The sequence below is a fragment of the Trichechus manatus genome, unplaced genomic scaffold, assembly GCF_000243295.1.
Source record: "Trichechus manatus latirostris isolate Lorelei unplaced genomic scaffold, TriManLat1.0 scaffold00062, whole genome shotgun sequence".
NCBI classification, from domain to species: Eukaryota; Metazoa; Chordata; class Mammalia; order Sirenia; family Trichechidae; genus Trichechus; species Trichechus manatus.
Window position 1 is genome coordinate 1346739 of NW_004443998.1, and position 13228 is coordinate 1359966.

The 13228-nt window shown below is 43.7% G+C and overlaps 1 protein-coding gene across 1 annotated transcript in view; it reads right to left on the reverse strand.

Annotated features, from left to right (window-relative positions):
• Positions 1-13228, reverse strand: part of IQCJ (IQ motif containing J) — a 217759-nt gene that overhangs the window by 18040 nt on the left and 186491 nt on the right. The window contains exon 2 of the mRNA XM_023733858.1: positions 480-544. Coding sequence (XP_023589626.1) covers positions 480-544 — 65 coding nt within the window. The remainder of the gene's footprint in view (positions 1-479; positions 545-13228) is intronic.

Here is a 13228-nt window from a genome sequence, read left to right on the forward strand (position 1 = left end):
AAGACTTTTGTCTCTGTTCAGTTTCATCTCTTTCTTCCCTCCTTCCTTTTCCTTGCTTTCTTCCTCCCTCCCTCTCATCCTCCTTCCTTCCTGCTTTCCTTTCCTCAGTTTGGTTCCATTCTGCAGTGCTATTTTGAATGTTCATGCTTAGTGTTCACTTTTTGCAACTGTTAATGCCTCTGTCTTCTCTACACATCACTGCAGGGCACTGTTAGGTTTCCAGCCCTCAGACACACCACCAAAGACATCTTCCAAGGGTCATATTACTCCATTAATCAGTACAGTTCACATCATTGTTCAGCTAGCTCTAAATTTATCTAACTGTATGTCAGCTTAGCCACATTTCTGTGCCCTGACCCCAATGATATCATTAGAAAGTGTCAAACGTACTTATTCATTTTTGCCTTGCCAGATGGTTTTTTCACGCAAGCTCCTCGACCTTGCAAATAATGTAACTTCCTTTAGTAATTTTTACTTACTTTTCCAGTAAATATTTTCCATCATTAACTTGTTCTAAAGGGTTCTGCAATCTTTTCAGTTCTTCCTGTGAAAAAGAAAAAAGTATCTTACAAATGGACCCCGTGTATTTATGGACAACAACACTGGAGTGCAATTGTTAGCAAAATCGGGAGAACACACTTTTAACAGTTCTGCACTTTGTGATGGATAAGCATCTAAACACACAATACAATTTGATCATTGATCAAATAATACTGCCACTCAGATTGTGTGCTTTCTATAATCACTGAAGAAATGCTTCCTATTATTTCCCCAGAGTGGGGCTATGTTTCTAGGGATCCACCAACACTCTTCCCAAGTTTACTCTGTCAATAGCATCCCATGTTTGCTGGTTGCCGGGTGGGGACTCTGATGAGCAAGTGCCGGGTCTGGTGATCCAGCAACCATTCTCTCTCATGTCTTGGCAACTGTTCCCATCTCTTTCCCTGTACCCAAGTGCTCAGGTGCACCCAAATGCTTGCACACACACACATACACACCCCTCCCCGAATCTCAGGCACACATACGCACACACACATCCCCCCTGAATCTCAGGCACGCGCACACACACACACACACACCTGAGTGTCAGGTATGCACACACACACATTCCTCCCCTGAATCTCAGGCGCACACACACACACACACACACCTTGAATCTCAGGTGTACACACACCACACATTCCTCCCCTGAATCTCAGGCGCACACACACACACACACACACCTTGAATCTCAGGTGTACACACACAGCCCTCCTGAATCTCAGGGACACACACACATCTCCCCTTAATCTCAGGTGTGCACACATACACACACACACACTCCTCCCCTGAATCTCAGGCACACACACACATCTCCCCTTAATCTAAGGCACATGCACACACACATATACACACACACCTTGAATCTCAGGCACACACACACACACATCCCTCCTGAATTTCAGGGACACACACACACATTCCCCCTGAATCTCAGGCATGCACACACACACACACATTGAATCTCAGGCACATACACACACATCTCCCCTGAATCTCAGGTGTGCACACATACACACACACACACTCCTCCTCTGAATCTCAGACACACACACACACACACATCCCCCTGAATATCAGGCAAACACACACTCTTCCCATGAATCTCAGGCACACACACACACACACACACACACACTCTTCCCTTGAATCTCAGGCACACACACACACTCTTCCCTTGAATCTCAGGCAAACACACACACACACAGCCTCTGTAATCCCACTCCGCCAGCCTCAGTGATTGGAGCAGGGGTGGCATGTGACATACGTTGGTCCAGCTTCCTGATGAGAACGCTTGTCTCCAGTCTTCTCAAAAAAAGAAGGGCCACAGAACTCAGCTCCTGGGACACCACACTGACCAAGGTCACACCACGTGCCTCACCACCACAAGTTACTGGAAGGACCAGTTCCAAGAAGAAGCCTCAATTAGTGCTCATTCGACCCCAAAAGGCCATCAAAACTGTTCCTGTGTGCTTATAAGCTACCAGATGCCCGAGTCTCCTAGCATCCCCAGTACCCAGTCTCCTTCGTCGCATACCGCACTGTACCTTCCAGAAGCTGACCCAACCGGCCGCCTGTCCCCAACCCCTCCAGTCTTCCCACCGAACCCTCTGGAATTCACAGTCTGTCGTCAGCAAAACCCTCAGTCTCCTCAGCCTTTGACGACATTCCCTTAATTATCTTGTTCTAACTGAACCCTGGCAACTACATTTTTGTTAGAGCAAGAATATCAAAGAAATGTATAGAAAAGAGGTTTAATATAGAGAGGGTTTTGCTGATGACAAACTTGGCTATGTCCCTGAACACACATCCACTGCAGACCTCTTAAGAGGTGACCAGCTCTTCCCCACATGCTACACACTACAAAGTCTGGAGGAGAGATAGAGACCCTTCTTGCCTCTCATTGCTGTTTTCAGACCCTCCCCACTCCCTACAAAACCTCAGCTCCACTGAAAACATGCCAGCAGCCTGCCCCACCCACCATCCATGGTAAAACCCTCCTCCTGATCACTTGACTCATCCAAGAAGCATTTGCTCCTGGCCCTCTGCTCATTTTGCCATCATTCCTGATGATTTCAACATTCACGTGGTTGACCCAGTCAACCCCTGGCCTCTTTCCTTGACCTCCTTCCTTCTCAGGATTTGTGTTCTGTCTCTATTCTCTTATCCACTCCCACTGTCAAACTCTAGACCTTGCCACTACCAATAGTTAGGCAACCTCCCAAACCAAGATTTCAAAACCACACTCTGACCACCACCTCTTATCCACTGCACCCCTCCAGCAATTCTCTGATCCTATTAGGGCCTCCAATCCATGACCTGACCACGTTTTCACCGTCGCTTGCCTCCCTCCTATCCTAGAGTCTCTCCTACTTGGCTTAGATTCTACAATCTTTTCTTATAGCCACTCCTGTGGAGTCCTGGTGGCGCATGGTTAAGCGTTTGGCTGCTAACCAAAAGGTCAGCAGTTCGAATCCACCAGCTGCTCCTTGAAAATCCAATGGGGCAGTTCTACTCTGTTGTCCTATAGGGTTGCTATGAGTCGGAATCGATTCAACCGCAATGGGTTATGCATGCATATCTTTGCGAAGTCTCAACTCCCTTGCCCTCTATCCTGCCATTATTCTTGCCTGGAAAAATCCTAAAACCAACCTCCTGCCACTGTGCATTTGCACCAAAGAAAAACAAAAAATCACGCTGACTTGTTTCCTTTTAAATTCATGACAATATAAAGTATGTTCTTACCTCTCACCTATGACGGAAAATCCTACTACAGTCTATAGCGCATTCACTCCCATGCTCTCTGAGACTGCTACTTCACATTCCTTCTGTCTCTTCAAACCTCCAACACTGCCTCCACCCTTCTCATGCTCAGGCAATGACTCTGCCTCCTGCTGTATCAGAAGAGAATTACTTTATCTTCCACCCCTAAATTTACAAACACATTTGCTTCTGTGCCTACATACTGGTCTTCCCTCCTGTTGTCATGGGTAAACTGTCCCTGCATCCATCTACCTCCACTTACAGACAGAATCTCACTCCTCCTTGCTTACACAAAGACGTGGGCCCTGCAATCATCCCTTCTTCTCCCGACCCGTCTATTTCTCCACATAGCCTGGATCATTTGTATCCACGTACAAACATCCAGTGATAACTCACCTACTAAACCCTCAACAGTATTAGACAGAGTCAACCACCTCTTCTTTCTTAGAACAAGTTCTTCACCTGGCCTTCAGAACTACCTCCCCTTGGTTCTCCTCCTCTGCTATTGCAGAATTCTCCAGTCTCTTCTGGATTGTTCTCATCCTCCCAATAGCTAAACGCTGGTGTGCTCCAGGAATCTGTCCTCTTCTCTATCCTCACTCAGGAGATCCCATCCAGTCCCAGGGCTTTAAATTTGTATTTCCAGTCTAGCCTCTCTTCTAAATTCCAGTCTCGTACATTCACCTGCCTACTCAACAGGTCCATGTGCAGTTCTAAAAGGCATCTCAAGTTCAAATCCAAAGTTTTGGTCTCCCTGCCTGTGTCCTCTCCCTGAAACTTGCTTCTTCCCCACTCATTTAGCAAATGACATCACTATTTACCCAGTTACGCATTTCTCTGATGATTAATGATGTTGAGCACCTTTTCTTATGTTTACTGGACATTCATTTATCTTCCTTTGTTAAGTGTCTGTTTAAATATTTTGCTCATTTTTTAAAACTGGGTTGTATATCTTTTATTTATTGAGTTGTGGGGTTCTTTACATATTTTTGGGTACAAGTACTTTGTCAGATATATTTTTAATATTTTCTCCCAGCCAGTGGTTCACCTATTCACTTTCTTAACAAGGTCATTCAATGTGAAGTTTTTCCCTTTGATGAGATACAATTTATTGTTTTATTTATTTTTGCTGTTTGGTGTTTTCTGTGTCCCGTCTAAGAAACATCTGCCTACTCCAATGCTGCAGAGATAAAATCCAGTTGCCATTGTGTTGATTCCAGCTCATGGTTACCCCATACGAGTCAGGGTACAACTGTGCTCCATAGGGTTTTTGATGGCTTAATTTTCAAAAGCAGATCATCAGGCCTTTTTCTGAGGCACTTCTGGGTGGACTCAAGTCGCCAACATTTCAGTTAGCAGCTGAGCATGTTAACTGCTTATACCTCCCAAGGAGATAATCTCCTATATTTTCTTCCAGAACTTTTATAGCTTTATCAATCTGAAATTAATTTTTGTGTATGATGTGAAGTAGGGGTTGAGGTTCATTTTTCTCCATATGGGTATGTAAGCATAAATCTACCGAACGGGACTTCTGTAAAAGCTGTTGGTTTTCTGATACACAGGTACAGATTCAACTGGCATGTGGCCTGTAATATTTGCTCTTCCCACTTCTTCCTGCCTGGATTATCATCATGAGATACCATCTTGCACCCATAAAGAGAAAACTACACACTAAGGATAGCAAAACAGAAAGTTAAAAGGGGCCTGGGACTTTGAGGAATTGTGAAGCTGCCAACATCTGATCTGCCAACATCTGAAAATTTTGTCATGTAAGAAGACCAACCTGCTGATTTATTTCAGGCATTGTAGTTGTTGTTGTTGGGTGCCGTCAATTCAATTCTGACTCATAGCAACCCTACAGGACAGAGAAGAACTGCCCCATAGGATTTCGACCTGCCAACCTTTTAGTTAGCAGCCTGAGCTCTTAACCACTTCACTACTAGGGCTTCGTCATTGTAGTTAGACAAATACAATTTATGTATTGCTATTCATACGTCCAGTGGTTTTCCACCACTCTTGGAATAAAATCCAAGCTCATCACCGCAGCCTGCAGAGATCTATGTAAAATAATCCCCACCTATCTCCCGACCTGATCTCCTTCTGTCCCCTGCTGACTCCTCTCTAGCCATACTGGCATAGGGTATTTTAGAATCAGTCATGCTTATTCCTGCTTCAGATTATTTGTCTTTGCTGCTCCCTCTGCACAGAATGCTGGTTCTCCATAAGCTCCCATGGCTCGCTCCCTCACATCAGTCAGCTCTCTGCTCAGATACTGTCCTCTCAGAAAAGCCAAGCTATCAAAATGTCACCCACCTGGGGGAATAATTTGGAAAAGGATAGTGGCAATGGTTGTAAAACCTGATGAATGTAATCAATATCACTGAATTATACATGTAAAAATTGTTGAACTGACAAATGTTTTGTTATATATAGTTTTGCCACAATTAAAACAAATGAAGAAGAAAAGTCACTCATTACTCACTATCCACTCACACGCTTCATTTTCATTCATTCCTTTATGACCTTCATCACTTCTTAATACATTACATTTTTGTTATTACTTGTCTCCCTCTAGTAGATCGTGACCCCCGTGAAAGCAGGCTTTGTCATGTAGATGTCACTGTATTCTCAGCACCTAGAATAGTGCCCAGCACATATAGTGGTTCAATCAATGTTTACTGTTTAAACTTTAGTTCAGTATTTGGAGAAATTTCTGTTTCTTCCTCTGGATTTCGGTATGTGACAATGTGAAACCTGCAGTTGCTATAGAAATATTTGTTGATGTGAAAGCATCTAACTGGAAAAAAACAGATAACACGCCAAAGAGGATGAAGACAAAAGGAAAACAGAGTCAAGGAGCTAGGGCCTGTTGATGCTGTGAACTTCTAGATCAAAATAAATCTTGAAACCAGTATATTGCTGGACTTTTCAGCTTTGTGAACCAGTAGATTCTCTCGTTTGCTTACATAATTTTTGGTTGAAATTTTTGTTTTTTACAGTTGAAAGAATTCTAACTCAAAAGTGACAGTTTAAGGCATAACCTAGGCCTACTGAACAAAAACTCTAACTAGATAAGCCATAGAAGTATAAAAGATCAGAACTGGACAGTGCTTGATTTTTCTTGTTGCCGTCATTGTTTTTTTTGCTTGTTTTGTTTTGGCAGAAGACTAGGAGAAAGTAGGTCATGGGTGTCAGTTCATTTTTATTAAAGACTACTGGTTTTATATTGAACATTGGTATAACAAATCTCACATGAAAAACATTTCTGCATCTTCTGCAAAATTGCTGTGGAAGACACTGTCCATTTTCCTACTAGGCCTCTCTTATATAAAGGAACAAATGTGAAATTCACTTTAGAATTTAATACCAGGGAGATATCTGTTCCTTTTGATGCAGTAGTACACTTCTTTTCATCAACAATCATAACCCATAAATCTTACCGAGGTTGTTTATTTTGTCTTGGCTGCCAAGCAGCTTAAGCTAAACTGACTATTCAATTGCCATAGCTATTCTGTCCAGACAGCTAGTACAATTATTCTCCCTCTTTCACTGCATGATGTGTGAGCATTTTTATTTTAACTCTTTTATTACATACACGTGCTTTTCACAGGAAGTCAGAGAAATGCCATAAAGGCAGAGCATACATGACAAATGGGTAGAAAGACAGACAGACGGAGAGAGCACCCTTCTCTATCTCATATATGGCACTGTATTTTCAGGGTTGAACCTACTCTTCAACCCTATAGACCTCGTTCCTTTTTCTAAGAACAAATCTCCACATCTTTCTTCTATTTTTCCCCATCTGTCCACCTAATCCTGCATCACATTCCATCCACCTCCAACGGCATAATCAGTAAATCCAGGTCATATCATATAAAGGGTCAGGCTTAAAGCTGCTTTTATACAAAGGAAATTGGTTGAATGAGAATTCTCAGCTATTCTTGAAAGGGCAGGTGAATTTTGAGGTCATAAACTCTTTCTTCTTTATCTGCTGTGTTGGGATTAGCAAAGGGACTGAGCTGTTGGTAGTCCTGGCACTTTCTTCTCTAAAATGTATCCATGTCAAAGTTTCTTCTTTTCTGCTTCCCTGGGGCTGGGGGGACAGGAAGGAAAGGGGTTTTGCACTCTGCCAGCCACTCTTTTTGTCTTGGTTCTTTCTCTGCAGGGAGCTGGATGGGTGGGGAGGGCTCTAATGCAGCGCTTTACTCAGACCAGCCACCCAGGTTGTAGGAAATCATATTAAACATAAGGTCAACGACTGACGAGAGCTTTCTGAACAGCTTCTCTGCTGACAATCCGGAGGACTGATTTCATCATTGGGTTATTTAAGCTAACTATACAAAAACAATTCCATCGGCCTGGGAGTTCCAAACCATGTCCTCGTTTCCTAGGAGATGGATAAGGAAGTCAGCTGGCTCAACAGGCCTTCACTCTGCGTTTTAATTTACTGTTAAAAACGGACACACAATGGAGGCACCCATCACTAGTGCCTCCCGCCGGTCCCAGGAACCTCTGATTTCACAGCTGGCAATGCCATTTTCCTGCTAAAAACTGTCAACAGCTCCTGGTGCTTTCAGGACAGATATCAAACTCCTCAGTCAAGCTCTGTGTGACAAGACCCAGCTTGCCTCTCCCACTTAGCTAATTCACCCCTACCAGCTCTCACACCCCATCTCTGTCTGGTCATATGGAACTTCATGTAACCCAGAACTCACATGCTGTCTTCCTGGACATCCAAAGACAATGCATTTGCAACTGTTCTTCTGGCTGACTCGCATTCTCCTTTCAGGAAGCTTCCCGACTCTCCCCTCCCCCATACTGGTTCTCCTAATGCTACAGATGGGTTGGATGCATCGTCCCTCTGCTTCTCCAGCAACCTGCAGTTACAGCATTACCTCTCTATCTGCCTCCTCCCGCAAGCTCCAGGGTTGGTGACTTATTCACCCTGGTCCCTATTCCTAAAAGGAGGCACTTGGGAGGTATTCAGCAAATATTTGTGGAATAGATGAATTGAATGCATTGTTCTGATTAAGATGAAAAGAAATCATAGTAGCTTAATGGCTCAAACGATTGCAGGAAATTTTATTATGTCCTGTGCGGGTTATTCCCTGCCTCTCTGATGTACTCTTCACTCTTCTCCACTCTTCTCTGTGCCTTACTAAGGAAGCTGGTAATTCTGGACTTTATCAACCAGGGCCCTTTGTTCTGTGGATTTTGGTAGGGTTCATGCATTGGTGAGGCAGTGGTTAAAGTGCTCAGCTGCTAACTGAAAGGTCAGCAGTTCAAACCCACCATCCACTTTGCAAGAGAAAGATGTGGCAGTCTGCTTCTGTAAAGATTACAGTCTTGGAAACCCTACGGGGCAGTTCTACTCTGATCTGTAGGGTCTTTATGAGTCAAATTTGACTTGACGGCAACGGTTATGCAGTGGGAGACACTGGCATGAGATAAGATGGTGGAAGAAGACAGAAGTTGGAGTGTTTATTCTCTTTGCTCCCTTCTCTTGCTGGGGAAGGTTAGCAGGAACTGAGTTTCTCCTCTGACAGCCACAGCTCCCTCGAGGGGTCTCCCTCATGTCTGTTGTTCTTGCCATATTCCTGTAATTTCTCCCTTCTTTCATCCCTTTAAGATCTTCCCTCCCCTCTTCTTCCTTTGTACCTTCCAACTACTGCTAGACCCAGAAGCTTCACCATCCCTTGTGGCTTTTCCTACACCCTACCCACAACTTTGTAAACAGTCACTTTGTGAAACTCTTTTCAATCACCTTTTAACTGGGTTGCCTGCCTTCTGCCTAGACCTGACTGCCATGTTCCAAGGATCCTACATTCGCTTTTTTTGGCCCTATCACTGAGATTCCTCTTTTATAATCCAACATACTAGGTTAATCATATTAATTAATTAATAATAATATTAATTAAGCAGTCATCATATTAATTAATCAATAACCATACTAATTAACAGAAGAGCATGTCTGCTTTGATGGCTGACCCCATAAGCAGAGCTGCCCTAACCTAAGGGAAGCCAACTTTCTGGCTCATTTTGATTCTCCAGATAATGGGACAATTTCTACCATGTTCTATTTAACATCTGTCTTTTTTGAAATTTGGGCTAAGCCCCTCTGCAAAGTAAAAGTTGAATTATTCAAACACAACCCAGACACACAGCATTCTATATTCCTTAATCTCATTTCTCCAAATGAAATCTGTATTATGAATGGTGAGGAAATGTAGGCTATACTGTTATCATGAATAATTGATTTACTACTTGCCACAGCCCATGCTTCCCAATGTCACAGGAGTTGTTCTGAACTTGGGCATGAACTATTGGCGGGATGGTGGGTACTGAATTCTGTTCTTCTGGCGTCCGGTTGCCCCCTCCCACCCTAATCCTGCAGGGTCTTCTCCTGTCACAGACGGCGGCACATAGCTAAGACGGCAGACAAGCTCAGCTCTGCTGCTCTTACTCAGCCATTCGACCTGCCCAGGTATAAAACACCGGCCTTGTTTATTTTCTGTCTCTACCACTTCTACTGTCTAAACAATCAGGGTATGCTCTTTTGACAGATTTAAAATCAGAAATCCACTCAAAATTGCTTTTTTCTCTAAAGTGCACTTGTGCTAAACGCTACCCTTTAACTTTCTGGCTCACACCCCGGCCACTTTATTCCCAGCACGTCCCGGGTCATTCAAGGTAAATTGTGAGTTCAATCGGCAATTTACTTCATTGCCTGCCGTGGGTACAAAACCTGCGCCACTTACACACATCCTTTTTTTTTTTTTTTTTGGCGTTGGGAATAATTTCATATTAACCTAAGGGTAACTACTTAACGAAAGTTAAAAACCAAAATTACACCAGACACTTTTGACTATTCTATCATTCCATTAACCATCACCAGGCTTCCAAAACCCCCTCCCACTGCCCTTTTTTAAATGGAAGTATAATAAGGGCACTAAAAAAGGGGTTACAATGTTTGCATAATTTGGAAAAGTAGAAGACATAAAATCTATACTAATTTTAGCTTTGCATCACTAAACATGAAATATTGATTATTGCTTCTTGCAACTAAATTGATGAAGCTAGCTGGACTGCTGTGTCCACATCAAGTGATGCTGATGCTCTGCCCTCAGACCTCAGTGGCTGTAAATGATGCTCCTCGGTGACAGCTGGGAGGCCGGCGTTCTGATCCACGGCCTTAAGAGATACACTTCCCAGATTAGACCAGGAATGACCCAGCTGCACAGCCCAACTTCAGAAAATTAAATTGGAGGGAGTCCAAAGCTCTGTTGAAATAACTGCGTGAATTACAATGCTTCCATGGGCCTTGTTATAATGTAAATGTGTTTTACGATTTACTACCATTTCCCTCCTGTCCCTGCTGTGAATATGGGCATTAATAGTCATCTCATACGTTTGAAGGCAAAAAGGCATCAAAAATAAAAATGCAAGATTCATGTTTTCTCCCTTTGGAAGGCAAAGACTAAAGTCCTTTCTTTTTTCTTTTGCCATTTTCGGCAAGAAGAGCATAGGTTTTGTTTGTGTATTACGCATTAATGTTTTTTATGGCTGACGGACCTGCACATTTCACACAAGGAAGTTACCTTGCAGCTGAACATGAATTTCTTTGGAAAGAAAAAAAAAAGGCTAATGGAACATCAAGAGCGCATTTAAAGGATTCATTCAGGTAAGTTATGGGCACGTGGGCACATATGGGGTAGCAGACCTGAGAAGAGATTTGCCTGTTTCTAGTACTTCAAGACCATTCTGAATGTCCTGCGAGCTGTCAAGGGCTGTAATCACTGGGCGAGGCGTCCCGGACTTCACTATGCTCCTTCCCGTGGCCATCTAGTCAGTTCCCACCCACGGTGGCATTATTATTTGCCGCCTTATACATACAGAAATATCCAAACTTACAAACATAAGGTATGAGGACGGTGCGAATCCCTGGGATGGCTCATTCTTTATTCTTGTTTGACCAACCAGGTTGTGTTCATAGGCATCAGGACATAAAAGCATCTGAGTGCCAGCTGTGAGCATGCCAAACACTTGAACCCAACTGAAGAGATGTCAGATGGAAACATATCAAATGAAAACCCAACCATGACTATTTAGTCACTGCCCTTGGTCACCGTGGATCTGTGATTATTTTATCCTGAGACTCTCCCGGAGTAGATCAGCACTTCCGGAAAGGTGCACCTACAACCAGATCCCCCCAGCAGACCCCTTGTTCTAATCTGGATTAAAAAACCAGTTGCTGTGAAGTTGATCGTGACTCATGGCGACCCCATGTGTGCCAGAGTAGAACTGTGCTCCACAGGGTTCTCAACAGCTGTGACCTTTCACAAGCAGATCGCCAGACCTTTCTTTCCAGGAGCCTCTGGGTGGATTCGAACCACGACCTTTTCGGTTAGTAGCCCAGTGTTTAACTGGTTGCAACACCCAGGAACTCCACTAATCAGAATAAGCGCCTGCAAACCCCACACCAATGATCCCGTGGATCCAGGATTGTCAGAAAGGATGAACCAGCTCACTGTTACATTTCTATTTTGAAAAATATTCTTCATGCTTAAATATCGCCCCTCTCCTTTCCCTCAGGAGCTGTGGTGGCAAAGTGGTTAAAGCGCATGACTGTCAACCGAAAGGTTGATGGTTCAAACCCACCAGCCGCTCCGTGGAAGAAAGATGTGGCCGTCTCCTTCCATAAAGATTACAGCCTTGGAAACCCAATGGGGCAGTTCTACTCTGCCCTACAGGGTCGCTATGAGTTGGAATCTACTCGACGGCAGTGGGTTTCATTTGGTTTTGGTTTCGTCTTTTCCCTAAGATTCTGCACGGGCTAAAGAACACTTCATGGTTGTAGAACACAGACATTCTAATGCTATCGTTGTAGAATGAAGACCCAGCTCATTACAAAAAGTCTAAATACTCCTATTAAATCCAGGATGTGAGACATGAAAGCATTATTAATAAAACTTTTAAAGTGGTCACTTTACTCAAAGTGAACACAGCTTGGCAGCAGGACGACCATGAAAACTCAGCTGAGACCGAGAACGGAAGCAGAGCCACTAGGATGCACCTATTTCTGCATCTTAAATATTTCTGCCTCTATTAAAAAAAAAAAAAAGTTAGATACCATGCATCATGCTGAGAACTCAAATATAAATAAGCACTCAAGCCAGCAAGTAAAGACCTCTCACAATGCAGACAGAACTGCAAATATGGATGAGCGAATCTACACACATCAACTTCCTGTGCCAGAGGACAAAGGCAAAGCACAGGCAATCAGAACCACACGTAGCTCCCAAATCATTATACCTGATGCTAGAATGCACTTCTTTATAGTGCAGCAAACCCCATCCAGATTAGATCTTTCCCTTAGCCCATCGGGAGAGTAAGTTTGTGTTTCTTATGTACTTACCAAGTGATACAGGAGTAACCCAAGACCATGCTCTGCAGCACCTCCTACCTGCCTATCTCCTCCTTTCCATCCCCAGCACAACCACCCTTGCTGAGGACCTTGTCAAAGCTCACCAAAATGATTGTACTCAACTGCCGAACTGCTTTTCTTGAAGTTCACGTTCAGTAATTGAACTCCCCTACTCATAAACCCAAAGAGCCCTGGTGGTGCAGTGGTTAAGCACTCAGCTGTTAACTGAAAGGTTGGCGGTTCAAACCCACCCAGCGGCTCTGCAGGAGAAGAGACCTGGCAACATGCTCCCTAAAGATTACAGCCAAGGAAACCCAATGGGGGTAGTTCTACTCTGTGACATGGGGACTCTATTAGTCAGCATAGACTCGATGGCACCAAACAACAACAACACTGATGAATCCTGCTGTCAACCTACACAACAACACTGATGAACCCTACTGTCAACCTACACAACAACACTGATGAACCCTACTGTCAACCTACACAACAACACTGATG